Source organism: Achroia grisella, unplaced genomic scaffold (genome assembly GCF_030625045.1).
Source record: "Achroia grisella isolate CSIRO2021 unplaced genomic scaffold, CSIRO_AGI_Agris_v1 utg1419, whole genome shotgun sequence".
In the NCBI taxonomy this organism is placed as follows: domain Eukaryota; kingdom Metazoa; phylum Arthropoda; class Insecta; order Lepidoptera; family Pyralidae; genus Achroia; species Achroia grisella.
This window is the reverse complement of record NW_026712630.1, coordinates 10,983-37,736: the sequence shown is the minus strand read 5'-3', so window position 1 is coordinate 37,736 and position 26,754 is coordinate 10,983. Positions and strand designations below refer to the sequence as shown.

General features: G+C 33.8%; 1 protein-coding gene across 5 annotated transcripts in view; it reads right to left on the bottom strand.

Annotated features, from left to right (window-relative positions):
• Nucleotides 1-25,775, bottom strand: part of LOC131855450 (protein madd-4) — a 165,311-nt gene extending 139,536 nt beyond the window's left edge. For 4 of the 5 annotated variants that reach the window (XM_059206724.1, XM_059206726.1, XM_059206727.1 and 1 more), the window contains exon 1: nt 25,694-25,774. In XM_059206724.1, coding sequence (XP_059062707.1) covers nt 25,694-25,738 — 45 coding nt within the window. In that variant the 5' untranslated portion in view covers nt 25,739-25,774. Of the gene's footprint in view, nt 1-25,693 lie in introns of all 5 variants that reach the window. The other variant, XM_059206725.1, reaches the window with a different exon arrangement.
• Nucleotides 25,776-26,754: the final 979 nt, after the last annotated feature.

The window sequence follows — 26,754 nt, the reverse complement described above, 5'->3', positions numbered from 1 at the left end:
CTGGTGCTCCGCCAGCGTAATCCGTTAGCGCAGGCGGGTGCACCATTCCATTATCATCCATAAAACAATCTACTAATCGATTATTCGAATACCCATTCGAATATCTATTCGAATGACTCGATTACACGACTGCAAGCCCTATTAAAGATAAATCAATTTCTTCGAAAGCTTCTGTAGCCGAGATAAACCGAGATATATCTTTTGATGTGAATTCTTAGAAATACAGTCAGACACATTAATATAAGAGACATCTTTATTTATTAACGTCAGGTCCTGATGTTTTGATCATCAATTACTTGGGGAGGCGATTCAATGGTCCGCAAGTAAGGGTCGCGTTAAATTATCAATATGAGGAAAAATCTTTAGTCAGCGGACCGCGGCGGATATCAACGGGAGAGATGGTGCTGCGTTCACACACGATTCCCTTGCCTCTAAACTTGATTAGTTTTATACTCGCCTGGTTGATCATTTATATTGTTTTGGGTAGAGATGTGCTAGTTAACTCGAGTTGAAATTCAGGTAACTCGAGCTAACTCGAGTTGACTCGAGTTACCTGGAATAAACAGTTTTTCTAATTTTTCGAATAATTGTAATGTTTTTGGCCACAGCTAGCTTTGAAAGCTGAACCTTCACCGAACCAGGGGCCGACTTCGGGCACTTCAAAAAACAACCAACTCGAGCTGGCAGAATTCAACTCGAGTTAACTCGAGTTGACATAACTCTAGTTTTGGGTATTTTCTATGTGTATTATTGTATTTACAAATAAATATCTAAGTATTTATATTAGTTGTCTAGAACCTATAACACAAGCTTTGCTTAGCTTGGGACTAGATGGCGCGGCGTGAATTGTCCACAGTTATTATTATTACTATATAACTTGGAATTGTACTGTCTGATATTTTGTTTAAAGAAATTAAAAAAATAATACAAATCCATTCGATAGCAGAAGTTACCATTATCAAGTGATTTCACACAAATATTCACTGCGGAAACATGAACACCGCTGATAGTGGAACGACCTTCCCCACTAGTGGTCAAATTCCAACCGTTATTGGATCTCTCTCTCTTTCTCTTTCAACATATAGTCCACTACTGGATAATTTTCTATTACGTATGCCCCTTGCATAATTTTTCTTTGTTCTATCGGTAGCGCATCATGTCAAAGTTGTTTATTGAATTTTTTTATTTATTTATTTACTCTCTATTGTACCAGAAGTATATTACAAAGAACATAAGTACATAATAACTAATAAGGCACAAAAGGCGGTCTTATCGCGTAAGCAATCTCTTCCAGACAACCTTTGGGTAGAGGAGAGAAGATAGAAAGTGGTAGATGGCGCAGGAATGGTCTAAATGTATCTACAAAACTATAGTACGACACGTGTTTTATCTCTAAACAAAGCATCATCAGGAAATGAATATTCGAGTTATTAGTTTAAAAAATATTCAAAATGAAAATCTGTGTAATATACAATTTATGTTTAAAGACTATGCTATAAAAATAAATAAATATTACGAACTAATGCACGGCATTTTCATTTAATGTTACACAAAGACACCTATATAAATGTACATTGTAAATAAACTGGCGTTTAAAAAAAATGTAATTCAATTGAGTTTCTTGCCAGTTCTTCTCAATTGGATCTATATACTGAACCGGAGGGTAGGGAAAAAATTATAATACAGAAAAATTATGGTTCAGATGCGGCTAAAATCCTATATGAATAAATGATTTTTGAATTTTGAATAAACGAATTAACGAAAAATTACAAAACATATTTTAATTGTAAGAAATTGCTGTTAGCGATAAGACCTCTTTTTGTATATCATTTTTATTATACTTTATTGTTCTTTGTTTGTCTGTGCGCAATAAAGAGTTATTATTATGATTATTTATATTTTCATTGGTACAACGAATAATTTTATGTGTATTAAAAACGAAAGTTTAAAAATAACTGAAAACAATCAAATGTTTCATTATTGTAACATAAATTTAGATAACAAGTTATATAAAAAAATATTGCTACACGCTTCTATTTGCTGATCTAATAGAGTGATCAAGATATTAAGTAAGTACGGTGGTCAGCAAGAAATAGGTCAAGATAAATTTATCAATATCTCTGGAGAAAAATCTGCAGTCAGCAAACGGTACGTGATTTCAATGGTTGAGATTGTGCTGCGTTTGTTTAAAGTTCACTCGACTTGTTACTTGAACTTGTTACTTGCTAGTAAATAATGTTACTCAATGACGATACAAATGTGATTTAAAAAATAACCCTGGACAATAAACACAACGTCGTCTAGATAAAAACCATCGTTCCTAAGATTATCATTCAATTCTTATCCTTCACGAGCTTAGAAAGCCAACTTTGAATAAAAGGGCGAACACAATAGATCTATATAGGTCACAGTGCTACAGGTCTTAACACATGACAACAGCCGAAAACTCTAAATAAAAAATATTGTAAAGATTCATCAAAATCCGTTTAATACTTTTTGTTGTGTGAAATAGTAACAAACATCTATAAATCTATCCTAACCTCAAACTTACTCGTCACGTATAATGTAGCAAGAGAGTTTTTTTTTATAAAAACTACACTTTAAAGTGAAGTGAAGAAGTGGAGAAGTGTATACCTTCCAAATGAGATATTTCGTTTATGCATAAGTGGTCTGCAATAATTTTGCATATTCATTAGTATCACAACATACACATGGGCTATTTAAAAAGATATTATGTAAATTGGGCAAAATACAATGATATGTCAAGTAAGTGTGATGCAGACGAAGTTGTGTGAGTCAGCTAGTCCTGTATTCTTTCTTCTTTATTGTACACACATATAGGAAAAATCAGTGATACAACAAAAGGGCGAGCTTATCTCTGAAGCTTATATCTCTGTATATGTAACTTGATAAGTAAACCCTGCTACTTGCCTGCCCACTCGCGCCACTAACTGGATCGTTTGAACGCTCCTATATTTCTTGGCACGTCCGCACTATCACGTAGCCGTACTTACGTAGATATAATTATTCTATCCGAATTTGCCGCATCCACCTCTAATATTCCATTTTGCAGAGTTTAATACATTTCGGGCATCTCACTGCGTTGACTTGCTTCCGTTAAGGTTTGGAATCCGTATTACTACTGTATTTTTAACTAATTGACGGCCTAGTCTAGTGATTTAACGCGCCGCCATTCCAGTGGTCGCGGGTTCGATTTCTTGCACGGTTTTCATGATTATTTAATATTCAGTCCCAATATAAGCTGAGTTTGTGTGAACTACTACGCTATTCATGCACCACCTACCATTTTTGTTGTTTTTTCTCTACCGTCAAAAGGTCGTCTGGAAGAGATTGTTTGCTTGCGATAATACCGTCTTTTATACGTCTATATCTCTTGTCTCTCTCTTCTCTGTTGCCAAGGAGGACAACGAAAAGATACCATCATAAAAGCCAAGACCACTCTGTTAAGAGAGAACGACTGAAGAAGAGAAGATACCATCCCTTGTTTGACGTGAACAGGTGCTGCTTCTCGGAGACTGGTCTGTTCGGGATACGAATACTGGTTAGACTATTTGCTTTAGCAATAGCATATGCTGGTGGTCACTCAATTCTCCCAAATTTGAATTTAACAATGAGTCTGTATTATTGTAAACATGTACAACATTTATTTGAAAAGAATACGAGCTGAGTTTCTTGTCAGTTCTTCTCATCTTGATATCATTCCGAACTGACGGTAGATTTGACATATCATAAGAGTCTGTAATAGACCTACATGAATAAAGATTTTTTGAATTTTGAATTTTTTTTGATAAATGTCAATAAGTTACGCGGGACAGCTAGTAGTTTGTAAATAAATATTTTGTAATATTACTATAATCTAAATATATACTAGCTGTCCCGGCAAACGTTGTTTTGCCTTAAAATAAAAAAAAAAATAGAGGTGGACTACCCCTAACATTTAGGGGGATGAAAAATAGATGTTGGCCGATTCTCAGACCTACTCAATACGCTCACAAACTTTCATGAGAATCGATCAAGCCGTTTCGGAGGAGTATGGGAACGAAAACTGTGACACGAAAATTTTATATTTAAGATAACTCAAAGGTGACTGACATAGTGATCTATCAACGCACAGCCCAAACCACTGGACGGATCGGGCTGAAATTTGGCATGCAGGTAGATGTTATGACTTAGGCATACGCTAAGAAAGGATCTTGATTAATTCTGCCCCCAAGGGGATAACATAGGGGATGAAAGTTTGTATGAAACTTTCTCAATTTTAAACCGATCGAGCTGAGACTTTGCATGCATAAAGCTACTATCACGTAGGCATCCTCTAAGAAAGGATTTTGATAAATTCCACCCCTAAGGGGATAAATTAACGCTAAGCTAGTATTATTATAAAGTCGAACAATGCTGAATTATGTGTAAATTATGCAATATACAACATAATTGGTTGTGTAAACCTGAAATTAATATATTATCGTACGTGTTTACAATATTGTAATCCGCCCCAGCCTAAATGGGTTCCGTACGAGACATTGTTTAACGTTGGCATACAAATATTTGGTGTCAATGCGGTTATCGAATATTCGAGATGACAAATAACGCATTATTATTATAATACATGAAATATAATGTTAATACATGAAACAACAGAATATGGTAGGGACATAACATATTTATAGAAAAAACATGACGTTCATACGAGGCTAAAATGTACTATGTGAATAAATGATTTGATTTGATGTGATATATATTTGATATTAATAATCACAGTAATAATAATAATAATAACATTTATTTGAAAAGAATACGATATAATAGTCCGCAAATTTTTGTCTTCCACTTAAAAATTATCCATCCTCATCATTCATAATTTATACTGTCATTGTTTGGTGATTTTTACCCGCAATGATCAGTCTATTACCCCATCAATGGGAGATATATAATACATATATAAAAAAAAAATAACAATAATAATCTCAGGACAATTCACACAGATCTAACTGATAGCAAAGTTGTTTTACACTAGATAACTTTTTTTTTTCGTAAATACATACATATTATACATAGAAAACACCCAGACCGATACAAACAATCATACTCATGAATACAAATGTTTGTGCCGTGCGAGGAATCGAACCCGCGACCATCGGTCGTAAAGCGGTGTGCTAGACCGCTAGACCACCGAGGTCGTCGTATATTATTTATACATATTGTAATATTGAAATAACCGGTTTTTTTTATATATTTAATCGAATTAGGTGTTAAATTTCGTAGTCTCACACATGTTAATTGTAGCGGAATTAAACAAAATAATATAAATCCATCGAGTAGTGAAATAACCGTTTTTTACAAATACGGTATATACACTAAAATAAAATTTTTTACAATTTTTGTCTACCTGTCTGTTTGTTTGATAAAATAAGGGATCATGCAGGTTGTAAATGTATTTGTTATTAGTTTGAACCTATCACTACCTAATGGAATGAATAAATTAAGACGAGAGAAAAAAAATTTTTAGTTCTTTAGGCTACTTTTATTTGAGAAAAAAAAAAGTTAATTCCACGCGGACGTAGTCGCGGGAATAGCTAGTTTTATAATAAGCTTTAACGATTGTTGTAATATACAAACAATCATACTCATGAATACAAATGTTTGTGCCGTGCGAAGAATCGAACCTGCGACCAAATTTTTAGTATCGAAATCATTTTGATCCCTTCTCTTTATAAAGACATACGCCTGATCACCGAAATAAATAACTCTCTTACATTTAAATCCAATTTCGGTGTACAATGGAGAGAAAAAGTCAAAACTTGAAAGTTTGAACTCACTTAATATTAAAAGGTAAAACTTATCTACCTAACTGTAATGGGGAAGTGACAAACAAAAAAGTTGCAAAGTCAAACTGTCTGAACTAGGTATACACTTGAAAAAGTTCGCAAAGAAGATACGCTGGGATTATCAGCGGCGTGGATAACACCTCAATGGATTAGTGGTTTAACCTACAGGTCGTAGATTCAATCCTATTTTTTTTTATTTATTTAATAAAACCTCTCTGACAGCAGTGACAGTGGCACCGGTATTAGAGAGGTTGAAGAGTAACCATCTATCATGGTATGGACATGTAATGCGTAGGAATGAGGATAATATTTTAAGAAACGTGTTACATATGAATGTGGATGGTTATAAGAGTAGAGGAAGGCCGAAAAAGAGATGGATGGACTGTGTGAAAGATGATATGGTAAGAAAGGAGGTAAATAACGCGATGACTGCGAACAGAGATGAATGGAAGCGAAATACATATTACGCCGACCCCAAATAAATGGGATAAGGAAGAAGCAGATGATGAGATAAGTATGTTTATTTTTACACATTGACTCGCCAAACTGCAGAACAAGTTGTTGGCAAGATATCGCTCAGTTTTTTTTAATACTTACCTACCTATATACGTCTATACAATATCTATATATATATATATATATAACTCAAAGGTGACTGACATAGTCATCTATCAACCCACAGCCCAAACTACTGGACGGATCGGGCTGAAATTTGGCATGCAGGTAGATGTTATGACGTAGGCATCCGCTAAGAAAGGATTTTTATTAATTCTACCCCCAAAGGGATAAAATAGGGGATGAAAGTTTGTATGAAACTTTGTCAATTTTAAACCGATCGGGCTGAGACTTTGCATGCTATCTATAATATAATCATACATCATACATACATCTATATATAAACTACGTACAATTTATATTTATTTATGTAATCAACAGAATTATCTTACTAATATTATAAACGCGTTTTGTAAGTATGGATGGATAGATGGCCGGATGTTTGTTAGTCTTTCACGCAAAAACTACTGAACGAATGTTGATGAAACTTTACAGTAATCCTTCATTCATAATTAAGAGCTATGCTCTTGTCGGTGGAGCTCCCGCCACCTTCCACGATCTTCTATCAGTCCTTTTAGCTGTTGATACGACACGACTCCAACTTTTTCTTTAACTTGCTTGATATAGCTGTGTCTCGGTCTGCCCCTTCCTCTCTTTCCATCTATTTTTGCTTCAGTAATGTTATTAATTAGTTCGTTGTGTCGTATCAACTGCCCCAACATTTTTCCCCGCTGTGTTGGCTGGTAAAAATAAGTTATGAATAAATAAACATGGTTTTTCCATTTAATATTTAATAGAAGCTCCAATACGATATGATCTATCATTTGTTTTATAAAATTAGTGTCGAAAAAGTTAGAATAGTGTTCTGGAAATTTCGTCGTGTCGTATCAAGTGCCCTAACATTTTCTCCGCGTATTCTCAATAATATCTATGATCTGTCACTTTACTTTTACCCTTTCAAGCACTTCTCAATTCTTTATTTACAGTAATATAGCTTACAAATTAGAATAATACATAGGCTACAACCAAGGTTTTTATGGAAAATCGTCATTTATATAGCTAGAACGATGAATTTCATTGGTTTTTTTTGGTTAGATAATTGAATATGTTAGGCAAATACTCTCTGCTACCAAAATGTTAGGGAATTTACTATGTATATATATATAGGGAAAAATATGTGGAAGCATCTGTCACGTACCTGTATGGTTCTGCGGATTTCTTGGGCTTCAGGGTCTCGAAGGTATCTTCGCTAGCTTTCCAGTTTCACAGTAGGTTTAACACAGTTCTAATTTATTTTAATTCACAACAAAGGCTCGCGCGTCATGGCCGCTGTACGGTCAGTTCAGTACTGTAGGTAAGGGAGGGGAACAGAAACCGCGGGAACACAAACTAACGGACTCTAATATAATAATCTGTGCTTACGATGATACAGGGTAGATTTTGAACAGAATATTTTTTTATTATTTGGTCAAAGTCACTATAATACGCGGACGAAGTCGTGTGCACAGGTATTTATTATATTAGTTAGAAGTTGTTCCACAAAAGGCGACATAGATTCATTACCAAATTAGATGTAATCGTAAATTGTAAATCAAAACAAAACATTACGTAATTACTACTACAATGTAAACTATGGGAATATTATTTGAATTTATAACTTTCTCTCTTCTCTGAATTCACTTTTTTTCCATTTATCTCTCTTTAGTTCTGTGACTGTCAGACTATGTGGTATATATTTAAGTTTATTGCATATATATGTATATATTTATGTGTATATAGGTATCATATTTGTATATATTTATGTTATATATTATTGTATCTCTTAAGTTTATATATATGTATTGTGTAGTGGGTATGTTGTACATTCACATATAACTATTATTGTAGAACTTGAAGGTAGGTTGTCATCCAAACGTTGTTTGATTCGATACACATACAACATACACACATATATATATTTTTGTTCTGTTTATATTTTGTTACAGTTTATAATTTTGCACCGCCAGCAATTATTCTCTGCACCACCTATGGTTGCCTGTTAGAAAATGCCGCATGGTGTTAAGTCCGCCAAATGTACTATACTATATATTATATTGTGTGCATTAAAGTTAAATAAATAAATATAATAGGTAATTTAAACTTTGTTGTATAAAAATTGTTACATAAAGCGAGTGAAACCGCAGACAGAGCTAGTTTTTTATATATTACCAGCTGTGCCTGCAGTTTTACTTTCCTCTGTTTCCGCGTGAAATTTGTAGCCCTTAAAACAGCCTTTCAAAGTTCAATCCCTCAATAAGTGTACGGATACCGTGAGTGCTGTGTGTTGCAATATTTTGTCGGACAATCCAATGAGGGTAGTTAAACAAACTGCTGTCACCTATCTACATTGACATCGCTGTTACTCCAGTCCGCTCGTGACCACGGCTAGTGCAACCTAGTCGAAACGTCGAGAGAGGTAAATACCTTTATCTATACATATAAACAAAATTGGAGTGACGATTTGTAATGTTGGAATAACCGTTTTTTACTACATGCATATGGACAGACAGACAGACAAATTTTTTTTACAATTTTTGTCTGTCTGTCTGTCTGTTTGTTCCGGCTGATCTCTGAAATGGTTCGACCGATTTTGACGGGACGTTTATTGGCAGGTAGCTGATGTAATAAGGAGTAACTTATGCTACTGTTATTTTAGAAAATGAAAGTTAAATTCCATGTGGATGAAGTCGCGGGAATAGCTAGTAATAATATAAAGTTACAATGTTCATCCATTCATATCAAAGTTTTTTATTTTTGTGGCTAAACAACAGCAGATAATAAAAAAATAAAAGGACCTGTTTTTTGCAGATTTTTTTTTTCTCTACAACTTTTATTTAAAACCATTTTTCATATCTCTAAACGTTATCAAGTTATTTTAAAAAATAACTCGATAACGGTAATGAAAGTTAAATTCCACGCGGACGAAGTCGCGGAGAACAGCTAGTGTGTAATGAACGCGAAAGTTTAAATATAAACCTTTTAAAGGCTCCACTGAAAATAAATTCAGCGCAAACATGTATTGAAGTATACGTGAATTCATTCACGGCTGATGATTTGTTAATAAAGCGACGCTACCCTTTCCTGAAAAATATGATATATCGATCATAATTTCAGGTATCGAGATAATCCGGGGGGGTGACGTAAAAATTACCTGTCCACCCCCCGGGGGGTCGTAATGATATGACTGAAGCTAATAAATCTACGGCAACTGACACCGATGAATATTGATGAGACGATGGTACGCAAAAAAGAATGAAGCATGGGAAAAATTTATGTACATACGCGTATATGTAAGAGGTTTTATGCGTATTATTTTTATATAGGACTTTTATTTTTTAATAAACAATTAACAACAAAGAGGACGTAAATACTAAAATTGTATATAGTATAGAAATAAATTATTTAATGTAATGAATGATATATGATACATGATGACCTCGGTGCTGTAGCGGTTGAACACATCCGTTGATCTTGCGTTCGATTCCTCGCATGGTACAAATATTTGCATTCATGAGTATGATTGTTTGTATCGGTCTGGGTGTTCTATATCTAAATATATATAACTCAAAGGTGACTGACTGACATAGTGATCTATCAACGCACAGCCCAAACCTCTGGACGGATCGGGCTGAAATTTGGCATGCAGGTAGATGTTATGATGTAGGCATCCGCTAAGAAAGGATTTTGATTAATTCTACCCCCAAGGTGATAAAATAGGGGATGAAAGTTTGTATGAAACTTTGTCAATTTTAAACCGATCGGGCTGAGACTTTGCATGCATAAAGCTACTACAACGTAGGCATCCCCATAGAAAGAATTTTGATAAATTCCACCACTTAGGAGATAAATTATCGCGAGCGAAACCGCAGGCAAAAGCTAGTACATATGTATTTATAAAAAAAATATCATGTATTTATATGAGTTATCTTATAACCATAACAAGCGCTGGTTGGGACTAGATGGCGCTGTGTGAACTGTCCTTATTATTATTGTTATTCCTATTAAGAATAGAAACATAGCTTGAGATGAGACTTCGCTTGGCTTTGTGTATTCTACCGAATATACAACGGACACTGTTCTGAGGAATTTCGCCATGATGCCTACGGCTACCTTTTACCATCGCACCACTCACCACCGACAGGGAATACATTCCAACACGCTAGAACCTAAGTAGTCTCGGACAGCGGTTTCAGAGGGACTTCCTACCACGTACACTTAGATTGTGGAATGAATCTCCCGAGGTTTTCTCACGAGACTACAGCATGGGGTTTTTCACGACGGGTATATTAAGGTTTTTTTAAGGATCGGTAACGTGACACCTCTGTTGTTTCAGGCATCCATAACCGTTTACCATCAGATGAGCCGTATGCTTGTTTGCCGCCTACGTGTTATAAAAAAATAAGATAATAAGAATGTTAGTTATGTTAGTTATTCATCATAAATTTTTTAGTTTTTTTTTGTATTATTAATATAAAATAGTTTTGTTAAGAATTGGTAGTGGTAGTTAATTAATAAGTAATATAATCTCTGTAACATGCCTTAGGCAGTATTTGTTATAATTATAGTAATCAGTGGTTAACGTAGTGGGTGACACATTTGTTAAAATTTATTAGTAAATAGCCATAAGTCATATATATAATGTGTAACTGTTTGTTGACCTAAATAAATTAAAAAAAAAAAAAGAATCATTACTCTCAAGCTTTGCTTATGCTGAAACAAGTTTTTCTATTAAAAATAGTAAGAAAGTCTACTCTGTTGTCTGTACAGAACAGGGCGTGTTTCAGGCAATTTTTCGGCAATCGCCGCGGGCTGAGTCAGACCCACTGTTACTTTATAGGCTATATTATGTCTTGTTATGTAAATATAGACTTTATTAAGTAAACAATTGGTTGTATAGTTGTTAAACTGGGAAACAACCCCCTTTCGCCCAGGTTGTTAGTAATGTGGACTGACGATCTTATTGCTAGCAATGTACCATGTCAGGTTGACCTCCATTTTTTTTTTATAACACAGGGGACAAACGAGCATGCGGCTCACCTGATAGTAAGTGATTACCGCCGCCCATGAGCACCCGCAACACCAGGGGAATTGCAAGTACGTTGTCGGCCTTTTAAAAAGGAATAAGCTCTTTTCTTGAAGGTTTCAATATCGTATCGGTTCAGAAATACCATTGCTGGAAGGTGAATCCACAATGTGGTTGTGAGAGGCAAAAAATTTCTAGAAAACCGCACTATGGAAGACCGCCATTCATCCAGATGATCAGGATGGTATTTCAGTTGGCGGGTGGTACGGTGGTGAAACTCAGCAGCTAGTATTAATCCGAACAATTCCTCAGAACACTCCCCGTGACATATGCGGTAGAAAATGCACAGAGATGCAATATTTCGCCGCAAAGCCAATGGGTCGAGTCTGTCATATAGACGTTGATTATCTATGATTCTGGCTGCTCGGTTCTGAATGCGGTCAAATGGAAATAGCTGGTATTGTGGTGCTCCCGCCCAGAGATGAGAACAGTATTCCATGTGCGGCCGGATCTGCGCCTTGTATAATTGCAAGCTATGGGCCGCCATGAAATACCGTCTCACTCTACTGAGCACACCAAGCTTTTATGAGGCTATTTTAGCCTTATCCTCCAAATGACCGCAAAACTGAACGTCACTGGATATATCAACGCCAAGGACCTCGAGATTTGGCTTCACATCAAGGAGAGTGTCTTGAAACTGAGGAGATACGATAAATGTATTCTTTTTAGCGGTAAACGCGCAATGCGATTCCCCCTGGAAACCATCGTGATAACTTCTTAGTGAATTTGTGACGATGGGCTGACCTGATGTTCATCTTATCATCCTTCACTGGTGCCCCGCCAGCGTAAACCTTTAGCGCAGGCGAGTGCATCATTCCCTTATCACCTTATCACCGAATTTTGAATAGGTCACAAGAGATTTTACCGTTTAGTAACACTTATTCGTGTTATTGAGACTTAATTTTTCTTTTCGGACAACTCTAATGCTGTTGGCCGTAGCTGGCCTTTACAGCTTCACCGGACGTTAGGGGGCGAGTGCAGATGGCACTCGAAACCAAAGGAACGCCTGACGGATACGACTTTAGTCTGAGGGCACCGCTAGTTTCGAACCTAGTCTCAGACCGTCGTAATTTCGATCCCCGTTTGAATTGGACTGGGGATCGATTGGAAACTACTTAATTGAATCGTAACTGAATAATAAATTAGAAAATAGTATTGACTCTTAGATAGATATGTAGATATAGATAGATAGATTGAATAGTAGTATTAACATATATATATTAAAATTGTAGCGGATTTCGTTTTGAGAAAAGTGAAATCCGAAATCACTGCATTGATTTTAAATTCTTAGCATATATTTTTTGTTGAAGATTAGATAATATTATATTTATATAGAGATAATAATAATATAAATATAAAATAATAATATAAACTTAATATAAGCACTTATAAATAATCTTTTTTTATTCTAACACTCATTCAGCACGCAGACTAATGAATTCAGATCTCAAGAAGAAAGAACAAGTAACTTGTGTGTTGCTCTTTAAAATAAATGTTGTTCTGAGTAAAATACACATAAGTATTAGGCATGCGAAAATGGAGATGAAACTGCTACGCACTCAATCTTTATACAATCAGTTAATATTGTCAGCGCTAGAATTTTTTCTACAAAAATAATATTAACTTTTCTAAAATCTACGAGTGTATAAGCTATATTATTAATGTTTTATGAGATATTTGAATCTTTAAATAATATATTCATATATATCATGATGACCTCGGTGGTCTAGCGGTCAAGCACACCGCTTTACGACCGATGGTCGCGGGTTCGATTCCTCGCACGGCACAAACATTTGTATTCATCAGTATGATTGTTTGTATCGGTCTGGGTTTTTCCTATATATAATATGTATGTATTTACAAAAAAAAATATCTATGTATACGTATCAGTTATCTAGTACCCATAACACAAGCTCTAGCTAGCTTAACTTGGGTCTAGATGGCGCTGTGTGAATTGTCCTGAGATTATTATTATTATATTATTATATATATACATCGGACAGAACTATTGATATCTGGATATAAGACGTATTGATTTAATACCCTGTAATTTTACTGCCATTTCTCATTTTTCAAACCAAAACACAAGTTACAATGTAACCTGCTTAGCGGCTGATGTAGGCTGGTTTACCACAGCTCTGTACACTGTACTCATTATGGTATCTGTGGAATGTACTGATATTACACCGCTACCACAATCCAACAAAATTTCGAGCATAAATTCACAGAGGACAACAAAATGTCGCAGACGACAGAATTTTCATTGAAACTCAACGAAATTTCATCCCACCCACCCAGCCGCGGCGGCAATAACACTTAAACGAATAACAACATAATGTTCCGAGTAGATTGCGCTATGTCAATCTATTATTTATGTGAGCCGTTATTTAGGCCAGCAACGTATATTGCGACGTCCAGGGAATCGTCTTGCCGGATCTCATCATATTACGGGGAGCTGTAAACGGGTTAGAGACCGGCTTATTCGAGAGTGAATTATTTACTTTATACGTTTTGAGGTTATATTTTTTTTATATTATTTTGGCAAAGGAATTGTGTTGAACGTTATCTTTAATGTTTTCCTCGGTATGTTTCTCGTTATTTGTTATATTGGATATATTTTATCAAATTAAATGTTATTTTTTGGAAATACATTTCTTTGCCTGATAGATATATATTATTTTATATAATTTCAGTACTATTAGCATGTGTGAGACTGCAAATATATTCAATAAATAATTCAGTCATAAGTCTGTCTGTATTAATATATTATTACCAATATATTAATACAGACAGACTTATGACTGAATATTTGCATTTGCGGCAAACGTGTGCCAGTTAATAAATATTATTTAAGCTTATAAACTGTAAAGTAAATATATATATAGTAAAGATTAAATCTAATTATAATTATAACTTAAAATGTATGTTCTAGAAGTTTGATATAATCATGTTCATTATTGAGCACAAGATATAAGTTCTGATTTGACCATAACAGTGCCACCTACCTACTGACTTTAAAAAAAAACACTATATTGTGTGCACAGACCAGTTCGGTTTAGATGATCGAAGTGAAAAATACATGTAAGTGAAAGAATAAATTAATAGTCTCTCGTTGCTGGTGCAGCCCCGTAACGATATCTTTCAAACAGATAAAGAACTAAAATCAGTGCAAAGGTCCCGGAGTTCACTTTCCTCAGATCACGCTGAACAATAAATATAAACCTTGTAACGCGAGCAGTAGTTGTTTGCCAATCTAATCTACGTAAAATAAATATTTCATTCTAAACTAGACTCTAATGTATGTGATAGAAAATATAAAATCTAATAACAGTAATAACTGTATGTTTATGAATATTACGTTTGATTTAAATTGTACAATTTGTAAATCGTATTTTTGTTTAGTAGTTTTTGCCTTTGTATACTCACACAATACTAGGCTATATAGCATCACTTCTGAGGATAAGTTCACCTGTTATCACTTCCAGATTTTCGAGAGAGTGGGGCACAAGATGGCGGCCTATGAAGTCTCGAATAAACATGACATTATGCGAGCAGCCCGCGAGCGAAACTGTCGAGTCATGCGTCATGTAAATTATTTTATTACTGTATTATTTGTGCCTTAAAGAATTAATTCACCATAATTTAAGAGTCACACTCTTGTTTCAATTTTCAGTGACATATATATTTATATTTAATCCATAGCTTAAAAAAATGTTTCAAGCTTCTAGCATTAAAAATTATGATACTTCCATATAAAATTTCATATCCCATTCCCACCCCTTACAACCCTTTTTTCACATTAAAAAGTAGCCTATGTGCTTTTATTTATTTTTAAATTATTTATTTACGTTGCGTTACACAATTATGGTATATCAATAAATTAATTCACACACGGTTTCAGGGTCTCATACGCTTACTCAGGCTCTTGTCTAGAGCCTGAGAAAGCGTAATGCGTATGTAAATAAAGCGTATGCGACTTGGTACTTGTGTACCAAATTTCAATTAAATCATTCCAGTAGTTTTATCGTAAACGCGCGACAGACAGACAGACAGACAAAGTTACTTTCGCATTTATTAATGTGTTCATCTAGTATACTGCCGTCAGTTCGGCGTAGATTTGCCGAAATTGTTCTCCGTCGATTGAGCACCGTTGTTTTATTGCGGCACTTTGGCTCAATGTTTATTGTATCCGACGCCCTCTGGTGGACAACCCCGGCGACGATAAATGAAGTATTATTTTATTGCTATTATCAATGTTTAAGATAGATATATAATATAAGTTCTACTTAAATCAGTACTGTAATGTTTAGGTACAAATATAGAAAATAGTAGCTACTCGCCCCGTCTTCGCACGGGTGTACATGTATTATATAAACCTTCCTCTTGAATTACTCAATCTATTAAAAAACCCGCATCAAAATCCGTTGCGTAGTTTTAAATATTTAAGCATACATAGGGACAGACATACAGCGACAGCGACTTTGTTTTATAGTTTAATAAGTTCTTTGTTTTAGAAGTTCCACTTATATCAATACTGTAAAGTAATATTTAAGCACAGATAGACAATGTAAGTTCTACTTAAATCATTACTGTAAAATAATGTTTAAGTACAGATACATAATGTAAGTTCGACTTAAATCATTATTGTAATGTAATGTATAAGCACAGATACATAATGTAAGTTCGACTTAAATCATTATTGTAATGTAATGTATAAGAACAGATACATAATGTAAGTTCGACTTAAATCATTATTGTAATGTAATGTATAAGCACAGATACATAATGTAAGTTCGACTTAAATCATTATTGTAATGTAATGTATAAGAACAGATACATAATGTAAGTTTGACTTAAATCATTATTGTAATGTAATGTATAAGAACAGATACATAATGTAAGTTTGACTTAAATCATTACTGTAAAGTAATGTATAAGCACAGATACATAATGTAAGTTCGACTTAAATAATTACTGTAATGTAATGTATAAGAACAGATACATAATGTAAGTTCGACTTAAATCATTATTGTAAAATAATGTTTAAGTACAGATACGTAAGTAAAGTAAAGTTCTGATTAAATCATTACTTTAAAGTAATGTATAAGCACAGATACATAATGTCAGTTCTACTTAAATCCATTCATGTTTAAATTCAGTTAGTGAGAATGTAGTGACTATATACTATTGCAAAATAAATGTATTTTTCAGTAAAAATAAATATTTATTTATTTTACTCTTCGTGCGATGATTTTTTTTATAAACACCAAGTTCTTTGTTGTTGTTTTAACGTAAAATGTTATAGGATATTCAGAATTTTATTTTACGATGGCGTAACGTAATATTTTGTTGGATTCAATGTACCTACATAGATACAATCGGAATATTTTCAATTTGCCCGCGCCGTATCGACAAGATATCTCGCAAAAAATCAGGGAAATTGATGGATCAGAGAATGTTCTGGATAAAGTACTTTCTAGTTTATTGTATGACCTAATTGTGTTGAATAATGGACATGAAATATTGTATATATATATATATATATATATATCTAATATATAATCTATATGTATAAGAACTAGCTTTCGCTCGCGTTAATTTATCCCCTTAGGAGTGGAATTTATCAAAATCCTTTTTTAGGGGATGCCTACGTTATAGTAGCTTTATGCATGCAAAGTCTCAGCCCGATCGGTTTAAAATTAACAAAGTTTCATACAAACTTTCATCCCCTATTTTATCCACTTGGGGGTAGAATTAATCAAAATCCTTTCTTAGCGAATGCCTACGTCATGCGGATGGCTAAGGGGATAAATTAACGCGAGCGAAGCCGCGGGCAAAACCTAGTTAAGATTTCACGTGAAGTAAATTAAAAGCAAAAGGCAAAGGACCTTAAAAATCTACATATAAAGAGTTATAACGCTCAATCAGTGAGTTTGGACGCCTACGAATAGGTAGGAAGGAAACGGTTGGATGGCTTTATGTAATTCAATATTTGCCCAATGAAATATTCCACTTCGTTGCAATCAGGGCGAGGCGTTTGGAACTTACGTTTGATTCGAAATTTGATTTTTTATATTCGAATCCGAATCGAATTCGTCGACTGTTTAAATTTAGAATTGAAGATTTGTCTCCTGTTTTTTTTTTAATAAATCGAGTTCATGTCGCCGGTAAGAGAATATTTTTTTGTATGAAACAATGAAATCACTTTTTTTTAACTACATATTTCGAAATGTTTAATTTTTTATATTCGAATCCGAATCGGATTCGTCGACTGTTTAAATTTAGAATCGAAGATTTGTCTCCTGTTTTTTTTTTAATAAATCGAGTTCATGTCGCCGGTAAGAGAATATTTTTTTGTATGAAACAATGAAATCGCTTTTTTTTTAACTACATATTTCGAAATGTTTCATTTTTTATATTCGAATCCGAATCGAATTCGTCGACTGTTTAAATTTAGAATCGAAGATTTGTCTCCTGTTTTTTTTTTTTAATAAATCGAGTTCATGTCGCCGTTAACAGAATATTTTTTTGTATGAAACAATGAAATCACTTTTTTTTTAACTACATATTTCGAAATGTTTCATTTTTTATATTCGAATCCGAATCGAATTCGTCGACTGTTTAAATTTAGAATCGAAGATTTGTCTCCTGTTTGTTTTTTTAATAAAACGAGCTCATGTCGCCGGTAACAGAATATTTTTTTATATGAAACAATGAAACCACTTTTTTTTAACTACATATTTCGATGTAAATGTTTTGTATATGTTCAAAATATCTGTTAAATCATATTTACTGAGCAAAGCCTTACTCACTAAACGATTACTTGAATGACGAGCGTGCATGGCAATAGTTGTTCATGCACGGGATTTTCATTTCATGTTAGACATACACAATTTAAATATTCATTGTAAATAAACTGGCTTTAAAAAAAAAGTAATTCAATTGAATTTCTTGTCAGTTCTTCTCAATTGGATCTATATACTGAACTGGACGGTAGGGAAATATATAATAATGCTAAGATGTCTTACATGAATAAATGATTTTTGGTCTGTATTTGAATTTGAATGTGCTGTACAGATTAATCTTAAGTATATCGTGGCTTAAGGCTTTGCAATACTCAAAGGTCGTCAGTTCGAATCTTGGTAAATTTTATATTTCCCACTAACTCTCCGCTGATGGAAACACCAATAACAACCAAAATTTATAAGTCAAGTGTTGTATCCACCACTATGTCTACGAGTTGACGATATCCTGACTACGTCATCTGTGATTACAATCTTGAAGCTATGTTTATTTAATTATGTTGTAATAAAATGAAATTAACCGATATTAATATTTGAAGTATGTAAGCTTTCATACAAGATCTCATAAGGTAATGTCCTACTGCCGTCTGTATGTAAATCCATTAGAAAATGCATACGTAGCTTTTAATTACGACGAGGTAAGGTGGTCTGACTCGCGCTCTGAAGATTTGATGCACTGAGATGTAAAATAGAGCGGACAGTTATATTTATATTATAAAAAATGATTTACCTAATCATAAGCGTTATAGACCTACATGAATAAAGATTTTTTTAATTTGAAAAGAATAGAAAAACATTCATTCCAATAAACTTACGTTGAAGCACTTTTGAATAGTCATCACATTTTTTTTAATCAACCGCTCATTCGGAAAGCTTACTCATATTACCAGAAGAATGAGCAAGAAATTTGCGTGTTGCTCTTGTGAATAATTTTGTTGTTAATTTACATTTTTAGATTATGTGTGAATACAAACTACCAAGACACAAATAGAGAAAATATTAAACATAAAAAAATATTAAAGGTGTTACCATAATAAATTATCAAGCTAAATAATATTTAATATTTTTTTATATACAGGTAAAAATTAAAGTATTAAAAATATATAATATATAAATATATCCATTAGTTACTATATTAATAGAGCTAGTGGAACTAATGGATTAGTGGAAGTTCTATTATATTTTTATTACTTTAATTTTTGCTTGTACATAAAAATTATTGATACTTATTATAATATTTACGTACAGATGTCCATTCTAATGAAATGTCTCAGTGTTTTAATACCACTCGTTTATTTTCTAATATGTGATCTCTTCAGGTTGTTTAATATACATGATATGTAATGTTGTGAACATTTTTCCTGTTATTTACTGTTCATACGACGTATTATGACGACCTCGGTGGTCTAGCGGTCTAGCACACCGCTTTACGACCGATGGTCGCGGGTTCGATTCCTCGCACGGCACAAACATTTGTATTCATGAGTATGATTGTTTGTATCGGTCTGGGTGTTTTCTATGTATAATATGTATGTAGATTTGATACATCATAACAGTTTGGACAAGCACTCTGAACTGACGGTAGATTCATAACTGTCTGTAATAGACATTTTCTTCATAGCTCAAAAGTACTCTGAACTGACCGTAGATTCATAACAGTCTGTAATAGACATTTTCTTCATAGCTCAAAAGTACTCTGAACTGACGGTAGATTCATAACAGTCTGTAATAGACATTTTCTTCATACCTCAAAAGTACTCTGAACTGACCGTAGATTCATAACAGTCTGTAATAGACATTTTCTTCATAGCTCAAAAGTACTCTGAACTGACGGTAGATTCATAACAGTCTGTAATAGACATTTTCTTCATACCTCAAAAGTATGAAATCTATCATTCCGTTCGAGATGAGAACTGACAAGAAACTCAGCTCGCATTTTTTTTCAAATATTATTTACAATAATACAGATTCATTATTTATATTATTAACCGGGTCTTAACACGAATAATTTTATGGCAAATAAAGATATTTATCTCTCTCGACGTTTCGACTAGGTTGCACTAGCCGTGGTCACGAGCTGACTGGAGTAACAGCGATGTCAATGCAGATAGGTGACAGCAGTTTTTTCTTCATCTACCGTCACAAGATTGTGCAACCTAGTCGAAACGTCGAGAGAGGTAAATACCTTTATTTGACATAAAATTATTCGTGTTAAGACCCGGTTAATAATTTAAATAATGTATATTAAACACGAAAGTTTAAAATTAACTAATACAGATTCATTTTTAAATTCAAATTTGGGAGAATAGAGTGACCACCAGCCTATGCTATTGCAAAAGCAACAATCAATTAGGTAGTTGTTAAATAGTTGTTTAATTAAAAGAGCAATATAGAAGTACATTAACATTTAAATATCTACGCACTGTTGGGGCGCGCAAACATTTGCGAATTGAGGCATTGGACACATTTGCATACTAAACAAATTAGCCAATGTTTACTGGTGCACTTCTGGGGTGACGTAATTCAGTGTTTTATGGAGCGTTTTATCGCCACTTAACATGACATTCATGTGATTAAAATCGGGTTTTCATTGTTATCTAACTAACACTTTCAATTCACTTTAAAAACGAAACCTTTTAAACGTAATTTATACAGAACGGGCGTATTCAGTTCTGTTTTTTTATTTATTTAATTATATATATATATCTTTGAACATCGGTGCATTGTTATTTTCTTTATTCCTATTAATATATATTTCTTTTTTATCAATCTACTACCCACCTCGGCTTCGCACGCGTGTACATGTATCATACATAAACCTTCCTCTTGAATCATTCTATCTATTAAAAAAAACGGTTAAAAATTGTGTGGTTTTAGAGATTTAAGCATACATAGGGACAGACAGCGATAGCTGACTTTGTTTTATACTATGTAATGATGGTAATCCGTACTAAATCTTCTACGATTACAATTTGAATTTATTCTGTGTTATAGGAAAATCTGAACTAATATTACAAAGAAAAAGTACTGGATTTGATTATTGTATTTAGACTAGCAAACAAGCTGACGGCTCAGCTTATCTGAATAGACACTGTAGTTATAATATTTATAATTTAATATACAATTATACCTTGTGGTACGCATGTGGGGAATGGTCTGTTCGGGTTACAAACACTGATTACATAATTTGCTTTTAACAAAATTTCAACAGCATATACTGGTGGTCCCTTTGATGGTGGTAAAAAATAATTAACCGATTCTTAAAACTCTTGGACTGAACGAACTAGAAAAATAATTAACCGATTTTTAAAACACTTGGACTGAACGAAATAGAAAAATAATTAAGCGATTTATAAGACTCTTGGACTGAACAAGCTAGAAACATAATTAACCGATTTTTAAAACACTTGGACTGAACGAACTAGAAAAATAATTAACCGATTTCTAAAACTCTTAGACAGAACGAACTAGAAAAATAATTAACCGATTTTTAAAACACTTGGACTGAACGAACTAGAAAAATAATTAAGCGATTTATAAGACTCTTGGACTGAACAAGCTAGAAAAATAATTAACCGATTTTTAAAACACTTGGATTGAACGAACTAGAAAAATAAGTAACCGATTTTTAAAACTCTTGGACTGAACGAACTAGAAAAATAATTAATCGATTTTTTAAATTCTTTCACATATAAAAAGCTCCATTAGTAGAGAGTAGCTAATATGAGCAGGTAACTCCGCGCAGTACAGCATGTCGGTTCTAAACTATCATAACCCGATCAACAAACTTCAACATCATTAAATTTTCATACACTCCCCGGTCCACCGACAAACTGGCGCAAAGTTGTAATTAACAATTCACATTTCAATCACAAACTGAAAATTATGTAAACAAAAGTGGTGGCGGCTAATAATGCAAAATTGACATCGTTGCGTAATTAGAAAGCAAATTTACGGGCAGTAAAATGATTAATTTCTCCTTTTTAATGTCGTTTAATAAAAATTGAATCATAATTCTATTGATTGAATATTGATGTGATTTGGTAGAAATTCTTCTGTTCTTTTTTATCTTTGCTAACACCTCGGAGTTTCAAATGAAACCCAAAGTTGCTTTAAATATTGACTTCAAAAAAAAGTAAAGTCGCTGTCGCTGTCTGTCTCTATGTATGCCTAAATCTTTAAAACTACTATTCTTTAAAAAAAACCTTTAATAGATAGAATGATTCTATAGGAAAGTTTATATATACAATATATGTATACTTGGGAGGAGCCGGGGCGAGTAGCTAGTTAATAATATATATTTTACAATTTTGAGTAAGCCGATTTTTTTTTTTTTGTAGAAAGAGAAAAAATGAGTGAATACAAAATCGAAAACAAATCTAATACGCTAGCAGTTAGCAGTAGATTGTGTTCAATAATCTTGAAGGTGTGCCGGGACTTTGTGCTTTTGACTCTCTTCTACTATTTGTTGATGACCTTGGTCTAGCATATGTCATCTTACTTGCGATGGTCGCGAGTTTGATTCTTCGCACAGTATGAACACTCTGTATTCATGAGCATGATTGTTAATAACGGTCTAGTGTAGGGTAGGCGATTCTTTATGCATCAACGTGCCAATTTTTCCAAAAAATGTTTAATGGGGTCATTGACGTGCCATCAAATAATTTTGATTTTCTGATTGCATTTGGAAAATAATAATAATAAATACTATCAATACTATCAAGAAAAGATGGATGGATTGTGTGAAAGATGATATGAATAAAAGAAGAGTATGTTTAGATATGACGATTGATAGAGATCAGTGGAAGAGAATGACATACTGCGCCGACCCCAAATAATGGGATAAAGGCAAGGCAATGATGATGATGATGAAATACTATCAAAACTGTCTATGAAATAAAGTAAACAAAAGAGGTACATTTTGTATTGTTTTCGTTACACGCATAAATTAAATTACTGTAAAATTAGTGTGACTTCTGTTGCTGCAGGTTAGATGACAAATAATATATGTCAGGCTTGTACGATGTTACTTTTAGCAAAATGCAGGCTGAACTGGATTCATCTGTCAAACGGTTTCTAACCGAGTTTTTAATGTTATTCATAGGTAGGTGGCATAGGCATAGGTAGGTGAAAATATTGTTAAAATAGCATGAGCCAGCTTCTTCAAACAGTTTTATGATCGACGACGTGACCAAAATATTGTATCGCGTGCCGTCAATGGCACGCGTGCCATTGGTTCCCCTGAACTGGTCTAGTGTTTTCTATGTGTGTAATATATATATTTCCAAAAAACAAGTACCTATTTATTTATAACAGTTTAGTACCTATAACGCTAACAAAGTTTGGGTCTAAATGGCAATATGTGAATTGTCCTGAGATATTATTAATATAACCATAAATAATAATGTTTGTAGGTGTCGAATCTAACTCGGAACATCAGTAAAAAGGCTATAGCAAAACCACTATAGCAAAGAGTCGATCAACTGAATAAGTTATTGCTTTAACATTATACAAAGTATTCAATCAATTAGACAAAAACTTTGTAATCAATCATATTGTTAGTAAGTATAAGGTATATTCTTGAGTAATCTGTAACAGTAAGTTTGTATTCCCGCTTACATCTTCTAAACCATTATTTTGTTACTCAAGTAGCTATTGTATTGTGTTCACACAAATTTTTCTATATCTCTTTCTGCCTAGCCTTTTCTCATTTCATTTGGGGCACAATTTTCTACATCTCTTTCTGTCTCACCTTCTCTTATTTCCATTTGGGGCTATCCTAGTCCTTCTTCTCCAGGCACATCTGTCCTGGTCGTCCAGTCGTTTATTTCAGTTTTCTTACAGATACCGGACTGCTGTTAGTACAGGTCTTCTCTCTCTCTCTCGTCTCTTTTATCCCAAACAACATCTTCTATGTATATTTTCTTACTTAACAAAGACATTTAGCATGATGGTCGTGCCTACGCTACCTGTACGCTGCACAGTGCTGATTTTTTAATGTTGTTTTTTTTATTTTTTTTATATAACGATTTCATCTCTAATTTAATGCATTGTTTTTATTTACGTTTGTTTTATATAATAATTTATATGCTGCTGTCAGCATCATTATTATTGTGTTGTGATGTGTGATTTAATAATTATTTATGATTCTATTCTATTCTATACAGACTGATATCTAAAAATAGTTATATTATAATGTAATAGTAACATTGTAGATACATTTTATTCGATTTAAGCTCACAATTTTCGACCAATATACTGCTGAAAACAGCTCAATTTTATGTCAGGTCAGATGTTCCGCTTCGTCAGTGAGCGTACGAGTATTGAAGTCTTGCAGTTTTGGTTCATTTTCGACAATTTAAGATGGATTAAATACTATAAGTAAAAAAAAATATTTTAAAACAGAATAGACTAGCCAATGCCTGATTTCGTTTATCATTTCCTTTAGGTTGAAAACAAAATGTTTAAGATCGTTGTATTATGGAGGCTAGTCAAAGTCAGGCTTTCGAATGAGAATGAATGATCATCCAATTCCGGTGAGGTGAAGCCTCGTAAAAATAAATTGTTATTAAAAAAAAACCATTAGATATATTTTTTAGGAAAGGATTAGGAAGTTTTCAACTTGGAGGAAATTGGTGACATTAACCTGAATATGAAGTTTACTTGAAACTAAATATTACTTCTGAATAAACATTTACTATTTTTTATTCTACAGATCATTCGGAAAGATACATAACAAGAAGAACGAGCAAGAAACTTGCGTGTCTTTCGTAACAAGAAACTCGTGTGTACTCATTTAAATAAATGTTGTTCAGCATTACATTTTCAAGATATTGTGTGATTGCAAACTGCTATACATCTTTATATAAATAAAATACGTATCACGTTATTTGACCGCGATAGACTCCTAAACTGCTGAACCGATTGCAAATTTGATATGCACATTGTGTGATTTATTACATTAGATCCAACTTGAAAGATAGGATAGCTTATATCTCAATTTATAGTCGCAATATTATTTTATTCCAGAATCTTAGCCACATGACATCGGCCTGTTTTGTTCCAGAACTGTCTCAGAAAACTTATATGTCACCAATTCTTTAATTGCATAGCTGAACTTTATCTGTATGCTCTGTAGATATATCATTATTTATGGATATGTTTGTCTGTTTATTTGTATTATATAACGGTGACACTGTAACGTATATTATATCGGATTATTGAATTTGGATTATGAGAATTTTTTATTTAATGTATGTAATGTATTATGTTGTCTGTGGTAATACTATTAGTGAAGATTCAATATGACCAGTAACATGTAAAATTACACTGATAATCTTCTTAAAATAATAATAAACAGGACTTACCGTTACCGCAGTAAGTATGGTCACTGTGAACAAAGTCCGCGCCATCTTGTCAAAAATACTTGTCTGGCCCTCTTGACATACTAATTGGCTACGTTTTCAGCATCTGAAACAAGAAATTTATTACACATTTTACAAAATAGAACAGAATAATGTAGAATAGAGTAACATTAGTGTTCAAAGTCTACCTGTACCAGCGGTAAGCACAAACTATTCTTTTGGAGTCCATTAGTTTCTGTTCCCACGCTTCCCCCGTTACCTATGTAGTGCGGTGGTTATCCTCTTTTTTCGGACTACTCTAATGCTGTCGGCCGCAGCTGGCCTTTACAGCTTCACCGCACGGTAGGGGGCGAGTGCTGATGGCACTCCAAACTTGCGGAAGGACTTATGGAGCGGCTGAAGGCCAACTCCCGCCTGACGGATACGACTTTAGTCTGAGGGCACCGCTAGGGGTTCGAACCTCGGCTCAGGCCGTCGTAACATCGGTCCCCGTTTGTATTGGATCGATCGGAAGGGGGTGGTTGTCCTCATCACTGTAGTGGTATATATGTTGTGATGAGGTGGCGCTGCATTATATATTATTTATTGTAGTATGTAGGTAGTGAGTATACCAGTAAAATGATTGTACTATTTATTAGACATTATTAAGTTTATTGGTAGTGTGCTATATGGTTTATTAACAACGCGTACAGTCGATGCGGAGTCGGGACGTAGACTGATTTTACACTTAACTTACATCTATGTTAGTGGAGACTTAAACTATTGGAAGGGTCTCAAGTGTAGACAGAATTATTACAAGTGTAGGCACACATATGAAAACAGATCGCCGCCGAAACGCGCGCGCATTGCTAAAATAAAATTAATTAAAACTTAGTGTGAAACCTACTGAAAACTGTGAAATCTAACGAACATATCATCGAGACACCGGCCTATGTTAAGAAGCCCATGAAATTCTCAAGAGCATACAGGTACGAGACAGACGCTTCCGCACATAGTATTTTCCCTAACAATTAGAGTAGAGTAGAAATAAACTAAACCTAAAAATAATAACAACTCACAGCGCC